The sequence below is a fragment of the Pituophis catenifer genome, unplaced genomic scaffold (genome assembly GCF_029215685.1).
Source record: "Pituophis catenifer annectens isolate HBS135680 unplaced genomic scaffold, rPitCat1.0.hap2 SCAF_7, whole genome shotgun sequence".
Classification (NCBI taxonomy): Eukaryota; Metazoa; Chordata; class Lepidosauria; order Squamata; family Colubridae; genus Pituophis; species Pituophis catenifer.
This window is the reverse complement of record NW_027256887.1, coordinates 6679677-6700493: the sequence shown is the minus strand read 5'-3', so window position 1 is coordinate 6700493 and position 20817 is coordinate 6679677. Positions and strand designations below refer to the sequence as shown.

Sequence of the window (20817 nt, the reverse complement as noted above, 5' to 3'; positions counted from 1 at the left end):
TCCCACCAAAGGTGGTCCCTATTTTTCTACTAGCATTTTTTATGTGCTTTCAAACTGCTAGGTTGGCAGAAGCTGGGACAAGTAATGGGAGCTCACCCCGTTACGTGGCGCTAGGGATTCGAACTGCTGAGTTGCCGACCTTTTGATCGACAAGCTCAGCGTCTTAGTCGCTGAGCCACCGCGTTGCTGAATTGCAGCCTAAATATAACTAAATACACCCTCAATCCTGCATCCTTAGATACAGTCCCTACAGCCTGTTGCTTTTCTACGTAAATACATATTGATCTCTGGATATTACCTAGGCAGCAGCGCTAGGGTTCCATTTGAAATGTCCGTGTGAGATAAATCCAAGTGAAGGAGAGCCGAACAGCTTTCTGCCACAAGTCTGATTAATTTATCCTGTTCAGAAAGAAAGTAAAGCCAGATTTGGTTTTATTTTGCAAAGTGGGATGCAAACACTCCGTATCAATTCAAGGGATCCAACACTTTGATAATAAGAAATACGTTAACACATACTACGGTGTTTCAAATTAGAATCAGAATAGAGCTGGAAGGGACCTTGGAGGGGATCCAAGGGGGGGGTCGCGCGCACCCCTACCTGCACCCATAATTCTATGCGCCCCACCCTCACGCATGCGCGCACAACCCACTGGTCCCACCGGAAGTTGGCAAACGAGCCATTTCCGGCCTCCGGGGGGGCCTCCAGGGGGGGAGGCTGTTTTCGCCCTCCCCAGGCTCCTAGAAAGGCTCTGGAGGCTGGGGAGAAGAAAAAACGGGCCTTCCGGTCCCACCGGAAATTGGCAAATGGACTGTTTCTGGCCTTCGGAGGGCCTCTGGGTGGGGGGGAAGGCCATTTTTGCCCTCCCCAAGCTCCTAGAAAGGCTCTGAAGCCTGTGGGAGAGAGAGAAACAGGCCTTCCCACCACCCCCTGAGGCCCTCAGGAGGCAGGAAAGAGCCTGTTTCCCTACTTCCGGTGGGCCCAGAAGGCCCGAAAATCAGCTGGCGGAGCTGAGCTCACATGCCCACTGATATGGCTACGCGTGCCATATAGATTCGCCATCACGGCCCTATACCGTTTCAGACAAGTGGCTGTCCAGTCTCTTCTTAAAAATCCCCAGTGAAATTCCTTCAATCAATCAATCTGAATAGAACTGGGAGGGACCTTGGAGGTCTTCTAGTCCAGCCCTCTGCTCAAGCAGGAGACCTTATACCATTTCAGACAAGTAACTGTCCAGTCTCTTAAAAACCTCCAATGATGAAGCAGCCACAACTTCTGGAGGCAAGCTGTTCCACTGGTTAATTGTTTTCACTGTTAAGAAGTTTCTCCTCAATTCCAGCTGGCTTCTCTCCTTGATTAGTTTCCACCCATTGCTTCTTGTCTTGCCTTCAGGGGCTTTGGAAAATAAGTTGACCCCCTCTTCTTTGTGGCAGCCCTTCAAAACTGAAAGACTGAGGTCATGTCCCCACTACTACTTCTTTTCTCAAGACTAGCCAACCCCAAATCCTGCAACCGTTCTTCAATATGTTTTAGTCTCCGGGCCTTTAATCATCTTAGTTGCTCTTCTTTGCACTTTTTCCAAAGCCTCAACATCCTGTTTGTAAGGTGGTGACCAAAACTGGTTGCAGTATTCCAGGTGTGGTCTTACTAAAGCTTTATAAAGCAGTACTAATACTTCACGTGATTTTGATTCTATGCCTCTTTTTATACAACCAAGGATTGCATTGGCTTTTTTGGCTGTTGCCGCACATGGCTGGCCTATATTTAAGTGATCGTCCACTAGGACTCCAAGGTGCCTCTCACAGTTACTACTATTTAGCCAAGTTTCGCCTACTCAGTACTTGTATCTTTGGTTTTATCTGCCCAGGTATATTATTATTATTATTGGTTAATCTTTAGTGAGATTCACAGCCTTTGAGGCTGGTTAATAGCTCAGCAGCTCGAGTCCTAGCCAAGGACCTAGGAACTGTTAAGGTATCGTCGGAGGATGTAAGCTGTTCCGAGTAAGGTGGTTTTTTGTAGAGTCAAAATGTTCAAGTCCGGCAAATTTAGAATTTCTAAATAGCGGGGTAGCCCTTTGGGTATTGCTCCAAGGGCTCCAATTACAATCGGGACAACACACGATTTCTTTTTCCACAGTCGCTCAACTTCAATTTGCAAATCCCGGTACTTTGTGATTCATTATTATTATTATTATTATTATTATTATTATTATTATTATTATTATTATATTTTCGTCAAACATGTATTTTATGACATGTTTTGTGCTCAGGGCCAGGCTATCTTCGAGACCGCTTTCTACCGCATAGCTCCCAGCGACCTGTAAGATCCCACAGAGTTGGTCTCCTCCAGGTCCCGTCAGCTAAACAATGCCGGATGGTGGGCCCGCGGGGGAGGGCCTTCTCTGTGGCTGCCCCAGCTCTCTGGAACCAGTTACTTCCTGAGATCCGGACTACCCACATCCTATTGGCCTTCTGGAAAGCGGTGAAGACCTGGCTTTTCCGGCAGGCCTTGGGCCGTTGATCTCGCTGTTGCGATCTTGCGAGATCCGGCCATGAATGGTGTGCATGGGCTTTTAATGTTTTTAAAATGTTTTTATAATGTTTTTTTATAATTTTTCTATGTTCATTGTTCGCATTATTTTTGTTGTAAGCTGCCCAGAGTCTCTTGGGAGTTGGGCGTCATAGAAATGCAAAAATAAAAAATGACAGATGCACGTGTAAACATAATTATAAATACATGAAAAGGATACGAATAAAAGAAAACATTAGAACAGGGATGGTAGGTACGCTGGTGCGCTTATGCACGCCCCTTACTGACCTCTTAGGAATGGGGCGAGGTCTACAGTAGACAGTCTAAGGTTAAAGTTTTGGGGATTTGGGGAAGAAACCACAGAGTCAGGTAGTGCATTCCAGGCATTGGCCGCTCTGTTGCAGAAGCTTCTGCGCTTACGTAGAAGAGCGCAAGCAGCCCCATTGCAAACCGGTAGTAAAGGTAAAGTACACATGCTTTGGGCACTCGGTCCGGAAAAATGTTAGCCATCCCTGGTGTATATGGTCAGTTTTTATATCAAATGTTTCACTTAGCAACAGAAACGTTGGGCTCAATTGTGGCTGTAAATCAAGGACTACCTGTTTATGTATAAAAACAATTGTATCTTATGTTCCATCTATTGTATCTAAGCTCTCTTGATTAGTGTATATGGTCAGTTTTTACACCCAAAGCATATTTCATAGGGTGTTTTCTGCAGACTTCAAAATTCTACAGAAATACCTGTAGAAATCAAAATTAGAATTTCAGGTTTCCGCCTTGACGTTTCTAACTTCCTTTTACATTTGTAATGGTAATACTTACATTTAACCCTTGATATTTGGAAACATTTAACTCTTGCAAATTCATACACTGACCTAAAAACAAACAAACAAAAAAATAATATCTGTTCTATGAATGGCAACTGGCAATGTGAGAGATCAGGGGTGAAATCCAGCAGGTTCTGACAGGTTCTGGAGAACCGGTAGCGGAAATTTTGAGTAGTTTGGAAAACCGGCAAATACCATCTCTGGCTGGCCCCAGAGTGGGGTGGGAATGGAGATTTTGCAATATCCTTCCCCCAAGAGTGGGGAGGGAAGGGGGATTTTGTAGTATCTTTCCCCCAGGAGTGGGGAGGGAATGGGGATTTTGCAGTATCCTTCCCCTGCCACGCCCACAGAACCGGTAGTAAAAAAAATTGGATTTCACCACTGCGAGAGATATAAAACAATACAAATTGTTATATAAAGTATGAGTAATCAAATTTGACCCGAGAAAAGTTTATATTTCATTATTTAGAGGAGGATCTATATTTAGGCATGAACAGTAGAAGTTATTTAGCGTTAGTTATTTAAGGGTAACTTACCATAAATTGGATCCAGATTTAGCTTGGCTTAGAGAAAGAGCAAGTGAAACCCTTTGCTAGGCATTTACTATCCCATGAGTGAATTTGCATGTGTATTCACTTAATTAAATCAATTGGAAGGAAAAAAAAAAACACAACAGATTCCTCCACCAGGGAAAAAAAAGAATTAAAGCAATCTTTTAAATCAGCGGTCCCCAATCTTTTGGGCACCAGGGACCGGTTCCGTGGAGAGAGGTTTTTCCGCGGACCGAAGGGGGCGTGGCTTTGCATGCTCCCTGCATCCCGCGGATGGGGGCTTCGCTTGTTTGCATGGTCCAATTTCTGGCATGCCGCGGCCCGGTTCTGGTCCACGGCAGGGGCAGGTTTCAAAACCCGTCACTACCGGTTGGCTCGTGGGTGCGCCCGCGCTTTTGTGCACGCACAACATTTCTGCACATGCGCAGAAGCATCCGGGCGGGTGGGTGAATCCTCCCGCCACCGCCGCTACCAGTTTGCCCGATCCAGGGTGAACCGGTAGCAACCCGCCACTGGTCCACGGCTCAGGGGTTGGGGACCCCTGTTTTAAATAGTATGCAGCTGAACACATAAATGCACATTAAGAGAGGGGGGGGGAAATGACTTGGTTCATATACAGGTAGTCCTCGACTTACAACAGTTTGTTTAGTGATTGTTACAATGGCACTGAAAAATGTGACCATTTTTCACAGTTATGACTTTTGCAGCATCCCCATGATCATCATCTTCATTAAACGACCCCGTAATCCCTTTGCAGGGTGTTGTCTGGGCAACTGACTGGAGCTAGCAGAGTGTTTTCATGGCCAGATGCCCTTCCTGTTGCCAGGGCGGAGTTTTGTTCAGCAGATATATTCTCAGTGTGCCCAGAGAGAGAAATATCTGCCGCTACCTAGGATCGAACTCACAGCCTCCTGATTGTGAAGCGAGAGCTCCACCTCTAGATCACTGCACCACTTCCACGATCCCCATGATCATGTGCCCAAAATTCAGATGCTTGCCAACTGGTTCATATTTATGACGGTTGCACTGTCCCAGGATCACGTGATCAGCTTTTGCGACCGTCTGACAAGCAAAGTCAACGGGGAAGCCAGATTCACTTAACAACCGGGTTATTAACTTATCAACCGCAGTGATTCACTTAACAACTATGGGCAAGGGAGGTCATAAAACGGGGCAAAACTCACTTAACAAATGTCTCACTTAGCAACAGAAATTTAGGACTCAATTATGGTTGAGGACTTACCTGTACAACCTTGGGAATATGGACTTGTTTATTAGATAAAATACCTTAAACTTAGAAGTGATCCACTTAACAAATGTGGCAAGAGAGGTCATAAAATGGAGCAAAACTCATTTAACAACTGCCAATAAATCTGGAGCTCAATTCGAGGACTATCAGTATTGAAACTAAAATGAGGTTATCCCTTAGATCCTGACTCCATTGAGAAAAATAACAAGCACACTATTGTTTATCATGATTTGTTAAAATATACCGTAATCGGCTGAGATTACAAACCAACCTAAAGGAAGACAAGAGGGTGATAATTAACTTTGCCTAAAGAATCACGTGGAATAAATATTCCACTTATGTGTCCGTTTCATCAAATTTAGATTTCACCTTTCATTATGGAGTTCAAGGTGGCATACAAAACACCCTTGCCTGTCTATAATAATAATAATCTGTAAAGTAGCGTGCACTGAGAGAGAATAGAATAGAATAGAATAGAATAGAATAGAATAGAATAGAATAGAATAGAATAGAATAGAATAGAATAGAATAGAATAGAATGGAGTGGAGTGGAGTGGAGTGGAGTGGAGTGGAATGGAATGGAATGGAATGGAATGGGACGGGACGGGACGGGACGGGACGGGATGGGACGGAATAGAATAGAATAGAATAGAATAGAATAGAATAGAATAGAATAGAATAGAATAGAATAGAATGGAGTGGAATGGAATGGAATGGAATGGAATGGAATGGGACGGGACGGGACGGGATGGGACGGAATAGAATAGAATAGAATAGAATAGAATAGAATAGAATAGAATAGAATAGAATAGAATAGAATAGAATAGAATAGAATAGAATAGAATAGAAATAGAATAACAGAGTTGGAAGGGACCAAATTTTAAATTTGGTTTTAATTTATTGGGGTTTTAAAATGTCTCAGCCAAATTTATTTAATTAGTTTTATCTCTATTTTAAATTTTGTATCTACATGTTTTATTTTATGGCTGTTCACCGCCCTGAGTCCTTCGGGAGTAGGGCGGTATACAAATTTAATAAAATAAAATAAAATAAATAAATAATCCGACCCCCTGCTTAGGCAGGAAACCCTACACCACTTCAGACAAATGGGTGTCCAATTTCTTCTTAAAAACTTTCCGTGTTGGAGCATTCTGGGGTGACATGATAGGTGTTTCTCAGTACTTGAAGGGCTGCCACAAGGAAGAGGAGGGGGAGGTCAGCCTATTCTCCAAAGCATCTGAGGGCAGGACAAGAAGTACGAGATGCCTGGTCTGTGGAATAATATTTCCTTAGACGTTTGAATAATCGTGGCCTGCTGTTTTTTAATCTGGATTAGGGGGATATATATATGCCTTCTGAGAGAATGTTAGTTATATAATATATAATGCAGTTCTCAGCAATTGACCAAACGTTTGTTACCCCTTTTTTACTTTTGTTTATACTGGGTGTATTTTTAACTTGTACGGCAACCAGAGTCAGCCGCCATGTAAATTTGGGGAATCAATCAATCATAATTGTATTGCAGCTAGCTGCCATTTTAGATCTGAGCACTGGGAATAGCAAATATGTGACGCCAAGAGCTATGGAAAACATATGTTTTAATGTAATGTTTTAATTCTAGAAATGTTTTATGTGATTCCAGCGGTAGGCCATTCCAGTTATGATTCACTACAGGGAAAATGAATGATAAGATTAATGTATGTGACAGGACCTCATATTTTATTTCCTAATGTATACACACGTTTTTGGTATGTCGTTAGCAGCACTTTTCATAAGTAGAATTTGAAATATAAAGTAGAGCTATTGAAGTAAGGAGTCCTGGAATCATATGGGTTGGAAGGGACACTGGAGGTCTTCTAGTCCAACCCTGTTGTGGCCCGTCAGCGGCCTGTGCATCTAGTAGCTGATTCTGACAGCGAGGAGGCTGGTGTGGTGCTGCGCCAGCAGTCTGTGCAGCTGGCACTCGAGTCAGACAATGAGGAGGCTGGAGAAGATGTGGTGCCAGAGGTGGGGATTCAGCCAAGGCCTTCAGAACCTCTAGAAGCTTCCATAAATGAAGAGGAAGAAGAGGAGGAGTCTCTTCTCGATGCACGGGCACGCACAGCTGCCAAAAGGCAGGAGTGGCTCCTCAGGAGGAGGTCTCCTCAAGAATAAGACTTGGGGCTAATTGGCCACTCCCTTAGCCTATTTAAGGAAGGATAACGACTGAGGCAATTTGCAGGGAACAACTTCGTTCACTCTCCTTCGCATCTTGATTTTAGTGCTCTTTTCAGTTTCCTGCAAATTGTTTCTGGGCTTTCTGCCAACCATAGTAAGATTATTATTATTTATTCTTTGGATTCTTGTAGGCTGTTAAGAAAATTAATTAACAGCCTTCATTTGAAAAAGATTGATTTAATTTAGTAAACTAAGGTTTGTACAGACTTTGTGTGTGCTGCGTTCTTTGGGGTCCGTAGCTGGGACAGAACAAACCACCTCAACAAGGCAGAAGTCCTTACTCCATCCTGGATAAATGGTTGTCCAATCTTTTCCTGAAAACCTCCTGCGACAGAGAACTCACAAGCCTAGGAGTCAAAATGTTCCATGGATTAATTGTTCTCACTGTCTTCGTTCTAAATTGGATCTCTCTTTTAAAAAGCAGACAATTCTACCTCTTCCTTCTTCTCTGGCCCTCAGGTGCTTTAAGTCAATCCCCACTTCCCTACGACAGTCCCTAAAATACTGGAAGACTGCCATCATATCACCACTCTTTGTTAGACTAAACCCGTGATGGCGAACCTATGGCACACGTGCCACAGGTGGCACGAAGAGTCCTCTCTGCAGGCACACGAGCCGTCGCCCCAGCTCAGCTCCACCGCCAGCCAGCTGATTTTCGGGTCTCTGCCATGCATGGGCTGGGGGCGGGGGCGCATGCGGGAGACACACGCACATGCATGGGAGTGGGGGAGCACAGGGGGTCGCGCATGCATGCGCAGGTGGGCAGGGCACATGGGGGGGTCATGCACACATTACATTATGGGTTATAAGTGCAGAGAGGCCTAATAGGCCCTAAATGGGGCACGGGGGGGGCAGCCCCCCCACGGCCCATTTTTGCTCCCAGGAGGCTGCAGGGAGGCCTACTAGGCCCAAAATGGGGCACTGGGGAGCATGGGAGGGTCACACACGCATGTGCAGGAGAGGGGCATGTGGGGGGATCACACGCCCATTGCATTATGGGTGCGGGCATGCGCTTTTGGCATGCGACAACAAAAAGGTTAGCCATCACTGGACTAGTCATACCATATTTCCCTCATACGATTTAGCCTCCAGACTCCTTATTATCTTCGTTACTCTTCTCTGCACACTTTCTAAACACCTGTTTTTGTATCGTGATGACCAGAATTCCTCCTTAAAGTCATGATCCTGCGTCCATTGTGCTGGACGTCATAGCTATATAACTTTGGTTTCGATCACTCCTGTCAACCGTGACCTCAGCGTCTTTATAATATTCTGCATTTTGTTTCCCCCTTAACAGAGAAAATTTCATAGACCCCAGCTTGTGCCTCCTTCACACAGAATCTCGGAAGTCGGATTTCAAAGGAAGACTCTTGCACTGTTCCAGCTGTCGTATAGAGCAATTGGGGCCAGCTGGATGTCAGGATGCAAGTGGTTACTATTATAATACTACTTTTCTTCAGTCAAGCAGCTGATTTTAGGAAAGCACGAAATGGGAATTCAAGGAAGAAAACAAACAATGGGAGAACAAGCCGCTTAGGAAAAGTATCCGGCCTAGTGAAACGCTTTTCCCCAAACCCTCCATGCGACATCTACACTTACCTGTTTGAGAAATATTTAGATTGTCAAGAAAGGAAATTGACATTTGTCCTGCCCGAGTGGCCGGAAGATTTAAAGCACATGCTCTTGGCCCAAAACGCATTCCGTAAACTGAAGAACAACATGTTCTCCAAATTCCAAAAACTGAAAAGTCTCGATTTGCAACAGAACGATATCTCCAAAATCGAGGATCAAGCTTTCTGGGGTTTGAACAAGCTGACTACCCTGTTACTACAACACAATAAACTCAAGGTTTTGTCAGAGGAGGTGTTCATTTACATGCCTCTCTTAAGTTACTTGCGCCTGTACGGCAACCCCTGGCACTGCAACTGTCAGATGGAATCGCTTATAACGACGCTGCAGCTTCCAAGAAACAGGAACTTGGCAAATTACGCCAAGTGCGACTATCCAGAAGAAGTGAAAGGTCGAAAGCTCAAGGAGATACAAGTCGAAGAGTTCTGCAGTGGCGACAAAGCGGACTTACCCCCAGCACCCAAACCCGAAATCGCTAGACCTGAATTTGACTTTTCGCGTTGTCACACGTATGTGTTTCCTTTAAAAACCCTGGATTGCAGGAGGAAAGGTTGGTACATGTCAATTGCAGGGTATTTATTTATTTCCTTATTAGGGTCCCAAAAGTGTTTTTTTTTTCCAAGAGGCCACTGGACTTTCTGGTTTTTCTTTGAAGGTGTTTCACTTCTCATCCAACAAGCTTCTTCTTTTTCTTACTTATTAGGGCTTCAACATTACTCTCGTTGTGTAAGAAGACTTTGAACATTGTCCCATCCAGTAACAAGGCTCCAATGTTTAAATAAATATTTAAACAATAAATACATCAAAGCAGATGATAAGTGTTAGCTGGAAGGTTTCAAAGCTAGTTTTTATTGTCAGGCTCATCTGTTAAGTGTTGTTGTTTTTTACAATAGATACAGTAGTGGCTAAAATTGTGGAAACCTTTTGGGGAAAGTGTATTTTTGAGGTTTGATGGCTAATAACACCACTCTTTTTTTGGAGTTTCAAGATAATCCTATTCCACTGCTGGAATGGCCTGGGAATAGCCTAGACTTTAACCCAATTGAAAATCTAGGGAGCCGACTAAAGAAACTTGTTAGTCAGAAGCGACCCAGCAATAAAACCCAGTTAATAGAAGCCATCATTCAATCTTGGTTTCACATTGTAACAGCTGTGGAACTAAAAGACTTGGTTCACTCCATGGGAAGACGTTGTAAGGCCGTCATTCACAATAAAGGTTACCCAACTAGGTATTAACTGACATAGTGATCATTTTTTCATATCTCATTTTTTCTACGATGATAATTTTTGTATAACTCGTTTTTTCTACCTGTTTCACTTTTCTTCCTTATACTGTAACTGCTATTCTAATAGCAAATCCTTCATAAAAGTTCTTGCATTACATTCCTGATTAAATTATATTTCCATTAATTTTATGGTACTACTGTAAAAAAAAAAAAGTGATGTTATTAGCTAGTTTTAGAAAATACATTTTTCCCAAAAGGTTTCCACAATTTTGGCCGCTACTGTAGATGGTTGGTCAAATTGCTTCGATAAATAGAATTGTAGAAGGATATACAGGCAGTCCTCAACATACGATGACAATGGAGCCCAAAATTTCTGTTGCTAAGCGAGACAGTTAAGTGAGTTTTGCCCCGTTTTATGACCATTCTTGCCACAGCGGTTAAGTGAATCACTGCAGCTGTTAAGTTAATAACACTGTTGTTAAATGAATCCTGCTTCCATATGACTTCGCTGGTCAGGAGGTCACAAAAAGTGATCACATGACCCTGAGACACTGCAACCGTCATAAATATGAGTTGGTTGCAAAATTCAAATATCTGAATTTGGATTGCGTGGGCATAGGGATGCTGCAACGGTCATAAGTGTGAAAAACAGTCGTAAGTTATTTTTTTCCAGGGCCGTTGTAACTTCAAACAGTCATTAAACCAATGTTTCTCAACCTTGGAAGCTTGAAGATGGGTGGACTTCAATTCCCAGAATCCCCCAGCCAGTGCTGCTGGCTGGGAGATTCTGGGAGTTGAAGTCCACCCATCTTCAAGCTTCCAAGATTGAGAAACACTGCACTAAACAAACTAGTGTAAATTGAGGACTACCTGAACTGCGATTGGGTATCAATTTCGAAATATAAAAAGACCCAACAGTGCCATGGGAAAATCGATGTGGGTATTCAATATGGAAAACTTTCCTAATAGAATACAGAATGTAAAATATTCTTTATTGGCCAAGTGTGATTGGACATACAAGGAATTTGTCTCTGGTGCAGAAGCTGTCAAGTAGATATACAAACAACGAAGCAATATAATCATAAGGTACCAATAGGAGAAGTTAATAGCAAAGATTGGAAGGATAATAGTAATAGAGCCCTACTACATGAGTAAATATCCTTAGGCCTAAGACAGTGCTGTGGGAATTACCATATTTTTCAGAGTAAAAGACGCACCAGAGTATAAGACGCAGCTTAGTTTTTGGGGAGGGAAATGGGGGGGGGGGGAAATCTATCTACCAGGTATTCATCTGGCTAGGGTCCTTAATTTGGTCAGCTTCAGCAGATTAGTTTGCTGATTTTTTATCCCCTGCTTGGGGATAAAAAAACAGCTTCTAAGGCCCAGCTGAGAGGAAGCAGCAATGAGAAAAGCAGGCAAAGCACGGGGAGATCGCTTCACTCGGCTAGCGCCTAGTTAGGGCTGAAAACAAGCTTCTAAAGAAAAGCTGAGAGTTGGAGCAAAGCATGGAGATCGTTTCACTCAGCTAGCACCTAGTTAGGGCTGAAAAAAGCTTCTAAAGAAAAGCTGAGAGTTGGAGCAAAGCATGGAGATCACTTCACTCGCTAGCATCTAGTTAGGGCACAGCGAAGAGTCAAGGAAGCAGGCAAAGCTGAGAAGATCGTTTCACTCGTTAGCACCTCGTTAGCGCTGAAAAAAAGCTTCGAAAAAGCTACATTCGGAGTATAAGATGCACCCAAATTTTCAGCCTCTTTTAGGGGGGAAAAAGATGCATCTTATACTCTGAAAAATACAGTAGGTGTTCATCAGAGTGATGGCACAAGGGAAAAAAAACCTGGATGCAGGATATGGGCCATTAAGTTTATAACGTAATTATAATCTTTATTATAATCCCTGCAATTGTGATTTTTTTTTCCTCTCAAGATTTAAGAAAAGTCCCAAGCAATATATCTCCAGACACAGTTAAACTTGATCTTTCCAGTAACAAAATCAATATATTACGACCCAAGGAATTTGAAGATATTGATGACCTGAAGATGTTAAATCTCAGTAGCAATGGACTAGTCCACATAGATCCAGGTGAGCAAAATTTATGAAGATAAGAACCATAATATTTAAACCCAGCCTTGTCTTTCATCTTTAATTTAATGATGCAAATTTTCTTCATGAAATGTTTTTTCAAAAAAAAACAAAAAAACACAATTGTTTTCTTACTGATCCAAGCAATATGTAAAATATCTTGTTGGAAATAGACAAGGTTTGGAATAAATCTATATTAACTCTTTAGATCAGTGTTTTTTAAACTTGGCTACTAAAACATGTGGACTTCAAATCCCAGAATTCCTTAGGCGGGCTGCCAGTGAGGGGATTCCGAGATGGTCCGTGCATCTTAAAATTGCTTTAGACAGAGATGTAAATATAAACAAGATATATATTTATACTTATAAATATGATTTGAGTCATATTTCCTATCACACTATTTCCAGTGTTCTTTCCAATTCTGACAACTTTGTGCTGTATGGAAGACTTACTGTATTTTTCACACTATAAGACACACTTTTTTCCCCACAAAAAAAGTGGGTGGAAATATCTGTGTCTCTTACAGGGCAAATATTGCGGCGGAGGGGAGGGGAGTTGGTGCAGCGGCAAACACCGCTGCCTGTCATCACTGCCACCATTTGCCGCCACCGAGGAACACTGGAGCCTTTGCTGCCAAGCAGCTGATCAGTGGTTGGATTGTTCTCCCGAAATATCGCTGATCAGCTGTTCTAGGAGGCGGAGATCGCTGCCGCTGTTTGCCACCACTGTTCGCTGCCACGGTTCACCACAAACTGCCACCGATTGGCTGCAGAAGCAAGCTGTGGCAAGTGGCAGTGGTGATGGGAGGCAGCGGTGAATGGTGAACAGTGGTGATCGGCTGTGATAGGTGGCAGCCGTGATCCCCACCGCCTAGAACAGCTGATCGGCGGTATTCCTGGAGGCAAATCCAATTACCAATCAGCTGTTCGGCAGCGAAGGCTCCATTGGGCACAACGGACCGGAGCCCTGACGAGCCACGTGCTGGGGCTGCGATAACGTGCTGACGCTGACCAGGCTGTTTGTTTTTGCTGCAAGGAAGTTAGCCAGATGGATACTGTGAGGTAGAGGCAGACTTTTTTTTCTTGTTTTCCTCATCTAAAGCTAATGTGTGTCTTATGGTCCGGTGTGTTTTATAGTACGAAAAGTACGGTACTTTTCAAAAGAAGGAGATTTAAAAAATGTTAGATTCATTCCAAAAGATCTCTTTAGAATTCTTCAGGCATTTAGTCACTACAACATGGAGGGAATTAGTGAGAGATATAGCTGTACTGTGTTCTCCATCCAATTAGCCTAAAGAACAATTATAATTACATCTAGGTACATAAGTAACCACCAAACCACCAAAATTAGCAAAGTTATGCAAAGCAGAGGAAAGGCATCAGAAAGAATAAAAAAAGAGAGGTGACGGCATGAGAAAAGAAAGAAAAATATATTTGAATATAATCAAGTCCAGGCGCTCTTATTTCCCTTTTCATTCTGGCAAACTACCCTTATATAGATAGTCCTCAATTTATGACCACAACTGAGTCCAAACTGTTCACCTAAACTTGGTTGTAATCATTCTTCAGACTTTCTTAGAAAAACATGGAGGTCAATGCGAAACATATAATCCTGTACTATGTTTGAATATCTCATGGGGGTTTTGTCATAGCTCTTTAACCGAAACCTTATAGTGACTGTATCGGCTGTGGCTTGTAAATCGTGGGTTGTTGACTAATCCACAGATATTTAGGTATATATAGTTTAAAACAAGATTTAGAATTCACAGTGACCGGATGCACACAACCTACTAAGCTAAATTAGAGAAAGTGCAGTATCACCAGTAGTGGATTGCTACCAGTTCGCCCCGGATCGGGCAAACCGGTAGTGGCGGTGGCGGGAGGCTTCGCCTACCCACTCGGACATCTCTGCGCATGCGCAGAACAGGGGTGGGTTCTACTTACTTTTACTACCGGTTCGCAACGGGGCCGTGCGTGCATGCTTGCTTTGCTCGCGCACACTCTTCTGCGCAACCACAGAAGTTTCTGCGCATGCGCAGAAGCATTTTGATGACATCAGGGTCGATGGGCAGAGCCTCCCACCAGTTTTACTACTGGTTCTATAGAACCGGTGCAAACCGGGGGCAACCTACCACTGGCGCAGAAGCTTCTGCACATGATCAGAAGCGTCGGCCATGCAAGCGAACTGGTAGCGACAGAATTTGAATCCCACTACCGAGTACAACACAATGCACAATATGAAATAATCTCACAGATTTATACCCAGCCTCTGTCTGTGTTTCTGTCAATTGCTTCATTTCTGCTTCTTTCGCGAAAATCAAAATGTTAACCACACAGCGTCTCATTCTAAAGACACAAGACATAAACACTGCCCAGTTTTTAATTTAAGCAAAGGGAGAAATTAAACAGTTATGATTTGTACGTTGGTTTATCGCCGCAAAAATACCGAATCTCTGAATAGGTTGCCAGGAAATTTCAACCAGTGCGCAAATGCTACAAACGGATACGTCGTTCGTTTGTTATTTCTAATTCTTATTATTTTTTAATTTCTTTTGACTAGCTGCTTTTGCAGGCCTCATCAATCTGGAAGAACTAGATCTATCAAACAACTCCCTACAAAATATTGAATATGGCGTTCTAGAACATTTGTACTTTTTGAAAATACTGCGGCTTAAAGAAAACCCTTGGAGATGCGACTATAACATCCATTATCTTTTCTACTGGCTGAAGCACCACTACAATGTTCATTATAACGGCCTAGAATGCCGAAAACCTGAAGAATATAAAGGATGGTCGGTTAGAAAGTACGTCAGAAGTTATTTTGAGGAATGTCCCAAAGACAGGCTACAGATTTATCCAGACGTATTTGAGGATAACGAAACGGAAGAACCTACTCCAAAACATTCGGTCATTGTCAGAATAATAGATTAATTGGCCCACTAGTATAATCCAAACCTTTGGTATTTTTTATATAAGAGGAAGGATCATTTATATATTTTGATACTGTCGTTGTGGTGTTTGTTCATGACGGACTATCTGCTAAACTATTTTTGAGTACTAATCACGAGACGGCATTCATTGCATTGTTCTTTATAAACGTGCTATTTTTAATTGGTTTGGAGTCGTTTTTGCCCTGTTTGGTAATCGTCTGTAGGAGGAAGGAGCTAAATTGCTTCTGGTGAAAACATAAACCTCTTGTTGTGGCCCGCCAGCGACCAGCAGAGCTGGCAGCAGATTCGGACAGTGAGGAGGTTGGGGAGGAACATGGGCCAGTCCTGGAGTCTGGGGAAGGCTCTGATGACGGCTCTGCATCGGAGGCAGAGATGGGGCCAGGGCCATATGCCAGTTATCAGCTGCCTTCGGAGTCAGATACCAGTGAGGCAGACAAACAGCTGGAGCCTGTTCCCAGTGTGCACAGAGTTGCCAGACGAAGGGAACAGCTAAAGAACAAGGGTCGACTTGGGAGTAAGGCCACAGGTGGACGATGAATGGCCCCTCCCAGAGGGAATAAAAGAGGAGCGAAAGGGGAGGGGAGTTTGCAGGAGACAATTAGTTCGTTTAATTGGTTTGTGACTCTCTGGGACTCCTGGCCAAGTTTTGAAGATATCGGCCTGGAAGCTCTCCAAGCCAGATAAGGTCTGTTAGTGTAAATTCACCCTTGAAAGGCTTTGCTGGATGTGAATGAGAAGAATTCACAGTAACTTAATAAAAAGGGTTTTTTGTCAGGACAAGGAGTCTGCTTCATGGTTTGGGGAAGCCTAGTTTAGAACATGTCTGTGGAAAATGTGCAGCCTTTCCAATATAATAATGTATGTTTACACAGTACAGGTAGTCCTCGACTTACAACAGTTCGTTTAGTGACCGTTCAAAGTTACAACGTGGTGCTCGGTGGTTAGAATGCAGTATTGCAGGCTAACTCTGCCCACTGCCAGCAGTTCAATTCTCACCAGCTCAAAGTAGACTCAGCCCTCCATCCTTCTGAGGTCGGTAGAATGAGGACCCAAGTTGTTGGCTGACTTATGACCGTTTTTCACACTTATGACCGTTTGCGGCATCCCCATGGTCACATGATTTACATTTAGATACTTGACAACTGGTTCATAGTTATGACGGTTGGAGTGTCCCGGGGTCATGTGATCATCTTTTGTGACCTTCTGACCAGCATAGTCAATGGGGAATTCAGATTCATTTAACAACCGTAGCAAGAAAAATCGCAAAATGAGGCAAAATTCACTTAACAAATTTCTCACTTGGCAACATCAATTCTGGGCTCAATTATGGTCATAAGTCGAGGACTATCTGTACTTCGGTCGTGCTTAGCCACCCAAAGGATACACAACCCTGCCAAAATCAGTCGCGTTGCTCCTGGTTTGGCCCGGTTCGGCCGAGCCGGTAGCGGTGACGCTATTACATCACCGAACCGGTTCTCTTTCTTCGGGAGCTGGGCCCTCCTGTCCGCCCCCGCATTATTCCAACCTTATATTTCTTCTTTTTTCGCCCAGCTGAGAGGTGTGGCAGAGTGGATTGCCGCACCTCAGCTGGGCAGATCCGCAACACGCTTGCGCAAAGCGCAAGTTTGGAGCGGATGCGACTGAAGCAAGCATGCGTGCGGCGATCGCACGCAAAGCACGCGACTGAAGAGGAAATCGCGCACAAAGAGAACCAGTAGTAAAGCCGGTTAGAACCCACCACTGGCCAAAATGCATAAAATCTATGCAAAAATGCTAGGAAGGAGATTGTGTTGAATTTCAGCATTTTGTTTAGTCCCAAAGGGAGGGAGATTACCGCAGGATCCAGTCACATTTTTCTAGTCAAATTCAACATACACTTTTTCTCTCTTCTGAAGTTCCTCGAATTTTCTGCATTAGGAAATTAGAAATTATTTGAATGTCTTTACTTTTAAGCAGAAGAGTTATCAAAAAGGCCAGAGTTAGCATAGGCAAATATTAATTCACCTGAGAGAAAATAGAAGCCCATTAATTTTTTTAAAAAAAAATGGCTGTGCATTTTACAGTCCTATTCATCATCTTCTTTTAACGATCCCATAATCCCTTGTGTCTGGGAAACTGAATGGAGCTGAATGTTTAATGGCCGGATGCCTTTCCTGTCACCAATGCGGAGGTTTTGTGCAGTAGATATATTCTCATTGTGCCCAGAGAGAGAAATATCTGCCTCTTCCTAGGATCGAATTCACAGCCTCCTGATTGTGAGGTGAGAGCTCCACCTCTAGGCCACCGCACCACTCCATTTTACAGTCCTACTGAACATCGATAAATACCTACAGTTGCCAAGCATCTGAGTTTTGATCATGTGACCTCGAGGATGCTGCAACGGTCATAAGTATGAAAAATGGTCATAGGTCACTTTTTCCGGTGCCGTTGTAACTTCAAACGGTCACTAAATTAATAGTTGGTAAGGGTTATCTGTATCGGTCTTTAGCCGTTCTGTTTATTATAAACAAAACGGAGCAAAACATATAAAGGTACAAATAATTATGAGAACAGCCACAAGACATATGATTTTCCTCCCTGTCAGGGATGAAATGCTCCCGGTTTGGACCGGATCACCCGATCCAGTAGTGATGGAGGCGGGTGGTTCGGAGAACTGGTAGCAAAAATCCCTGCGCGCCCCCCCCCCCACATGCCCAGCTGAGCCGCACGATCATCAGAGGCTTTTTTTTTTTACTTTTAAAAGCATTTTTTCTACAACCTCTTCCGATGAAAAAATGCTTTTAAAAGTAAAAAAAAAAAAAAGCCTCTGACGATTGCGCGGCTCAGCTGGGATCATCAGAGGCTTTTCAAAGCATTTTTTTCTGCAACCTCTTGGCCGAAGAGGTGGTAAAAAAAATGCTTTGAAAAATCTCTGACGATCCCAGCTGAGTTGCCTGATCGGCAGAGAGGCATTTTTTTAAAAAGCCTCTCTGACGATCCCAGCTGAGTTGCCTGATTGGCAGAGGCTTTTCAAAGCATTAGAAAAAATGCTTTGAAAAGTTAAAAAAAAAAAAAAGTTGGCCACGCCCACCCAGTCACATTAAACCCGCACCACCAAGCCATGCCCACAGAACCGGTAGTAAAAAATTTTACATTTCACCCCTGATCCCTGTAGTAAGTGATTTGAAGAATTCTTTTCTACCGTTGACAAACTAAGTCAGACAAATAAAAATAAATTAAAAAAAGAATTATTTCAGTTGCAAATGAAGAACTGGGTTGTTGAAAAGCAAACTGGTCCAAACTCCAGCTAGTTGTCCATAAATGGGGATAGGAGAAATGGGAATATAAATACAGATGCTCTTTAGGAAGGAAGGCCCAAAAAGCAACAGGATACTTGCTTTGTTAGAAACAGATTTCTAAAATGCATAGTAATAGTAAATGGAAATGCAAAGTTCATTTAAATTTAAGACAGACTTCGTATAAAAATAAACATAAAACAGAGGGGGGAATTTCGACAGCAAATAGGAAAAAAAGTTACAAAAGGAAGAAGAAGAATATAACAGCAAAAGAGACTATCACAGGGGGAAAGTATTTGGCATTCTGAAATATCAATGGATTCTACTGTAGAATAGAATAGAATAGAATAGAATAGAATAGAATAGAATAGAATAGAATAGAATAGAATAGAATAGAATAGAATAGAAAATATGGAGTGGAGTGGAGTGGAGTAGAGTAGAGTAGAGTAGAGTAGAGTAGAGTAGAGTAGAATAGAATAGAATAGAATAGAATAGAATAGAATAGAATAGAATAGAATAGAATAGAATAGAAAATATGGAATGGAACGGAACGGAACGGAACAGAACAGAACAGAACAGAACAGAACAGAACAGAATAGAAAATATGGAATAGAATAGAATAGAATAGAATAGAATAGAATAGAATAGAATAGAATAGAATAGAATAGAATAGAATAGAATAGAATAGAAAATATGGAATGGAACGGAACGGAACAGAACAGAACAGAACAGAATAAAATAGAACCACATATGAAGGCCCAATTAAACTAATGTGCAGATAGTCCTTGATTTAAGACCACAATTGAGCTCAACATTTCTGTTGCTAACCGAGGTATTTGTTAAGTGAGTTTTTCCCCCTTTTATGACCTTCCCTGTCACAAGAAATGCCTAGCTCCACTTCTTAGGACTTCTGAGGAGTCCTTGGTACTCTCTGCTGCTTGCTTTCTTGAAGATGTTTCATTACCAAACTATGTAACATCATCACTTCTAGAATCTGATGATGTTACCTAGTTTGGTAATGAAACGTCTGCAAGAAAACAACCAAGCTCGGAGAGCAACCAAGGACCTCACTGTTCATCCCTGAGCTACAAATATTCCTTGTCTCTCCCTAGGCACACAGGTGGACCTCCTCTACCAGTGGTGGGATTCAGCCGGTTCGGGTGAAGCGGTTGTTAAATTGCTGGCTGGCCCCTCCCCTCCCAATCCCTTCCAGGAGTCCCCACGTGCCCCGTTTTGGCTCCCAGCAGGGAGGCCTACTAGGCCCAAAACAGGGCATGGGGGGTGCGGTGACCCCCCCCCATGGCCCGTTCTTGCTCCCAGGTAAGTACAGGGAGGCCTACTAGGCCCAAAACGGGGCACGGGGGGGGTGCAGTGCGCCCCCCTCCCAGCGGCCGGTTTTTGCTCCCAGGAGGCTGCAGGGAGGCCTACTAGGCCCAAAATGTGACGGGGGGGTGCAGTGCCCCCCCCACGGCCCGTTTTTGCTCCCAGGGGGGATGCAGGCGGACGAGTGCTGCCTGTCACACCCACTGGCCACGCCCACCCAGCCGGTCATTAGGGCAGAGAACCGGTTGTTAAATTATCTGAATCCCACCACTGTACCTCGGCAAACTCATATAAAGCTTCATTGCTTCATGCAACGTGAAATCTTTTCACATGAACACCAGAGCTACCATAGACGCAGCAATCCAGATTTTACAAATTGGCTAGGCTGCATTCTCAAAAACCAGCCAATTTTGTTTTCCCCCTCCAATTCATGCAAAATCTGTGAGTAATGTGAGATTTGTTCCAACACAATCAGATTGACCCACTTAATCGCAGATCCTCAGGAGACTTAATAATAAAGCCTACAGTGTACAAGAGCTGATGTTGACATAACTATCTTCCCCACCAGGTGTGTTTGTCGTGCAATGCCTCCCAAACGCCAGAGGTTCGTCAGGAGTCTTGGGCATGGCTCGCTAGGGAATTGTAACACGCAGACCACAGGTAGAAGAGAGGGGCTGATGATTCCCAGTTACTGGATTTAGCACCGTTATAAACCCAGCTTGATTTCCTGCTGATTGTGTAACGACGCCTCCATCTTTGCACGCAAAGTCAGGAAGCAACTTCTTCCGTCATGCTTGGAAGAAGAGATTCGGGGAGTGCATGATTTAGATCAAGAGTCCCCAACCTTTCGGACCTCAGGGATCACTAAATTCATAATTTAGTGGCCTGAGTGGCGTAGGAGGCTAATGCCTCCTACTAAGGCAGCATTTAACATCCAGCTGCCTGCAATTACTGCGAGTTC

The 20817-nt window shown here is 43.3% G+C and overlaps 2 protein-coding genes across 2 annotated transcripts in view; one reads left to right on the top strand and one right to left on the bottom strand.

Annotated features, from left to right (window-relative positions):
- The window catches only part of FBXL13 (F-box and leucine rich repeat protein 13), an 87648-nt gene that overhangs the window by 29388 nt on the left and 37443 nt on the right, over positions 1-20817 (bottom strand). The window contains exons 10-11 of the mRNA XM_070947377.1: positions 3353-3405; positions 299-399 (exon numbers count right to left, since the gene is read on the bottom strand). Of these exons, the coding sequence (XP_070803478.1) occupies positions 299-399; positions 3353-3405 (154 nt within the window). The remainder of the gene's footprint in view (positions 1-298; positions 400-3352; positions 3406-20817) is intronic.
- Positions 8797-15284, top strand: LRRC17 (leucine rich repeat containing 17). The gene is made up of 3 exons (XM_070947378.1): positions 8797-9553; positions 12153-12308; positions 14868-15284. The coding sequence occupies exons 1-3, from the start codon at positions 8797-8799 to the stop codon at positions 15236-15238; spliced, it is 1284 nt and encodes a 427-aa protein (XP_070803479.1). The 3' UTR covers positions 15239-15284.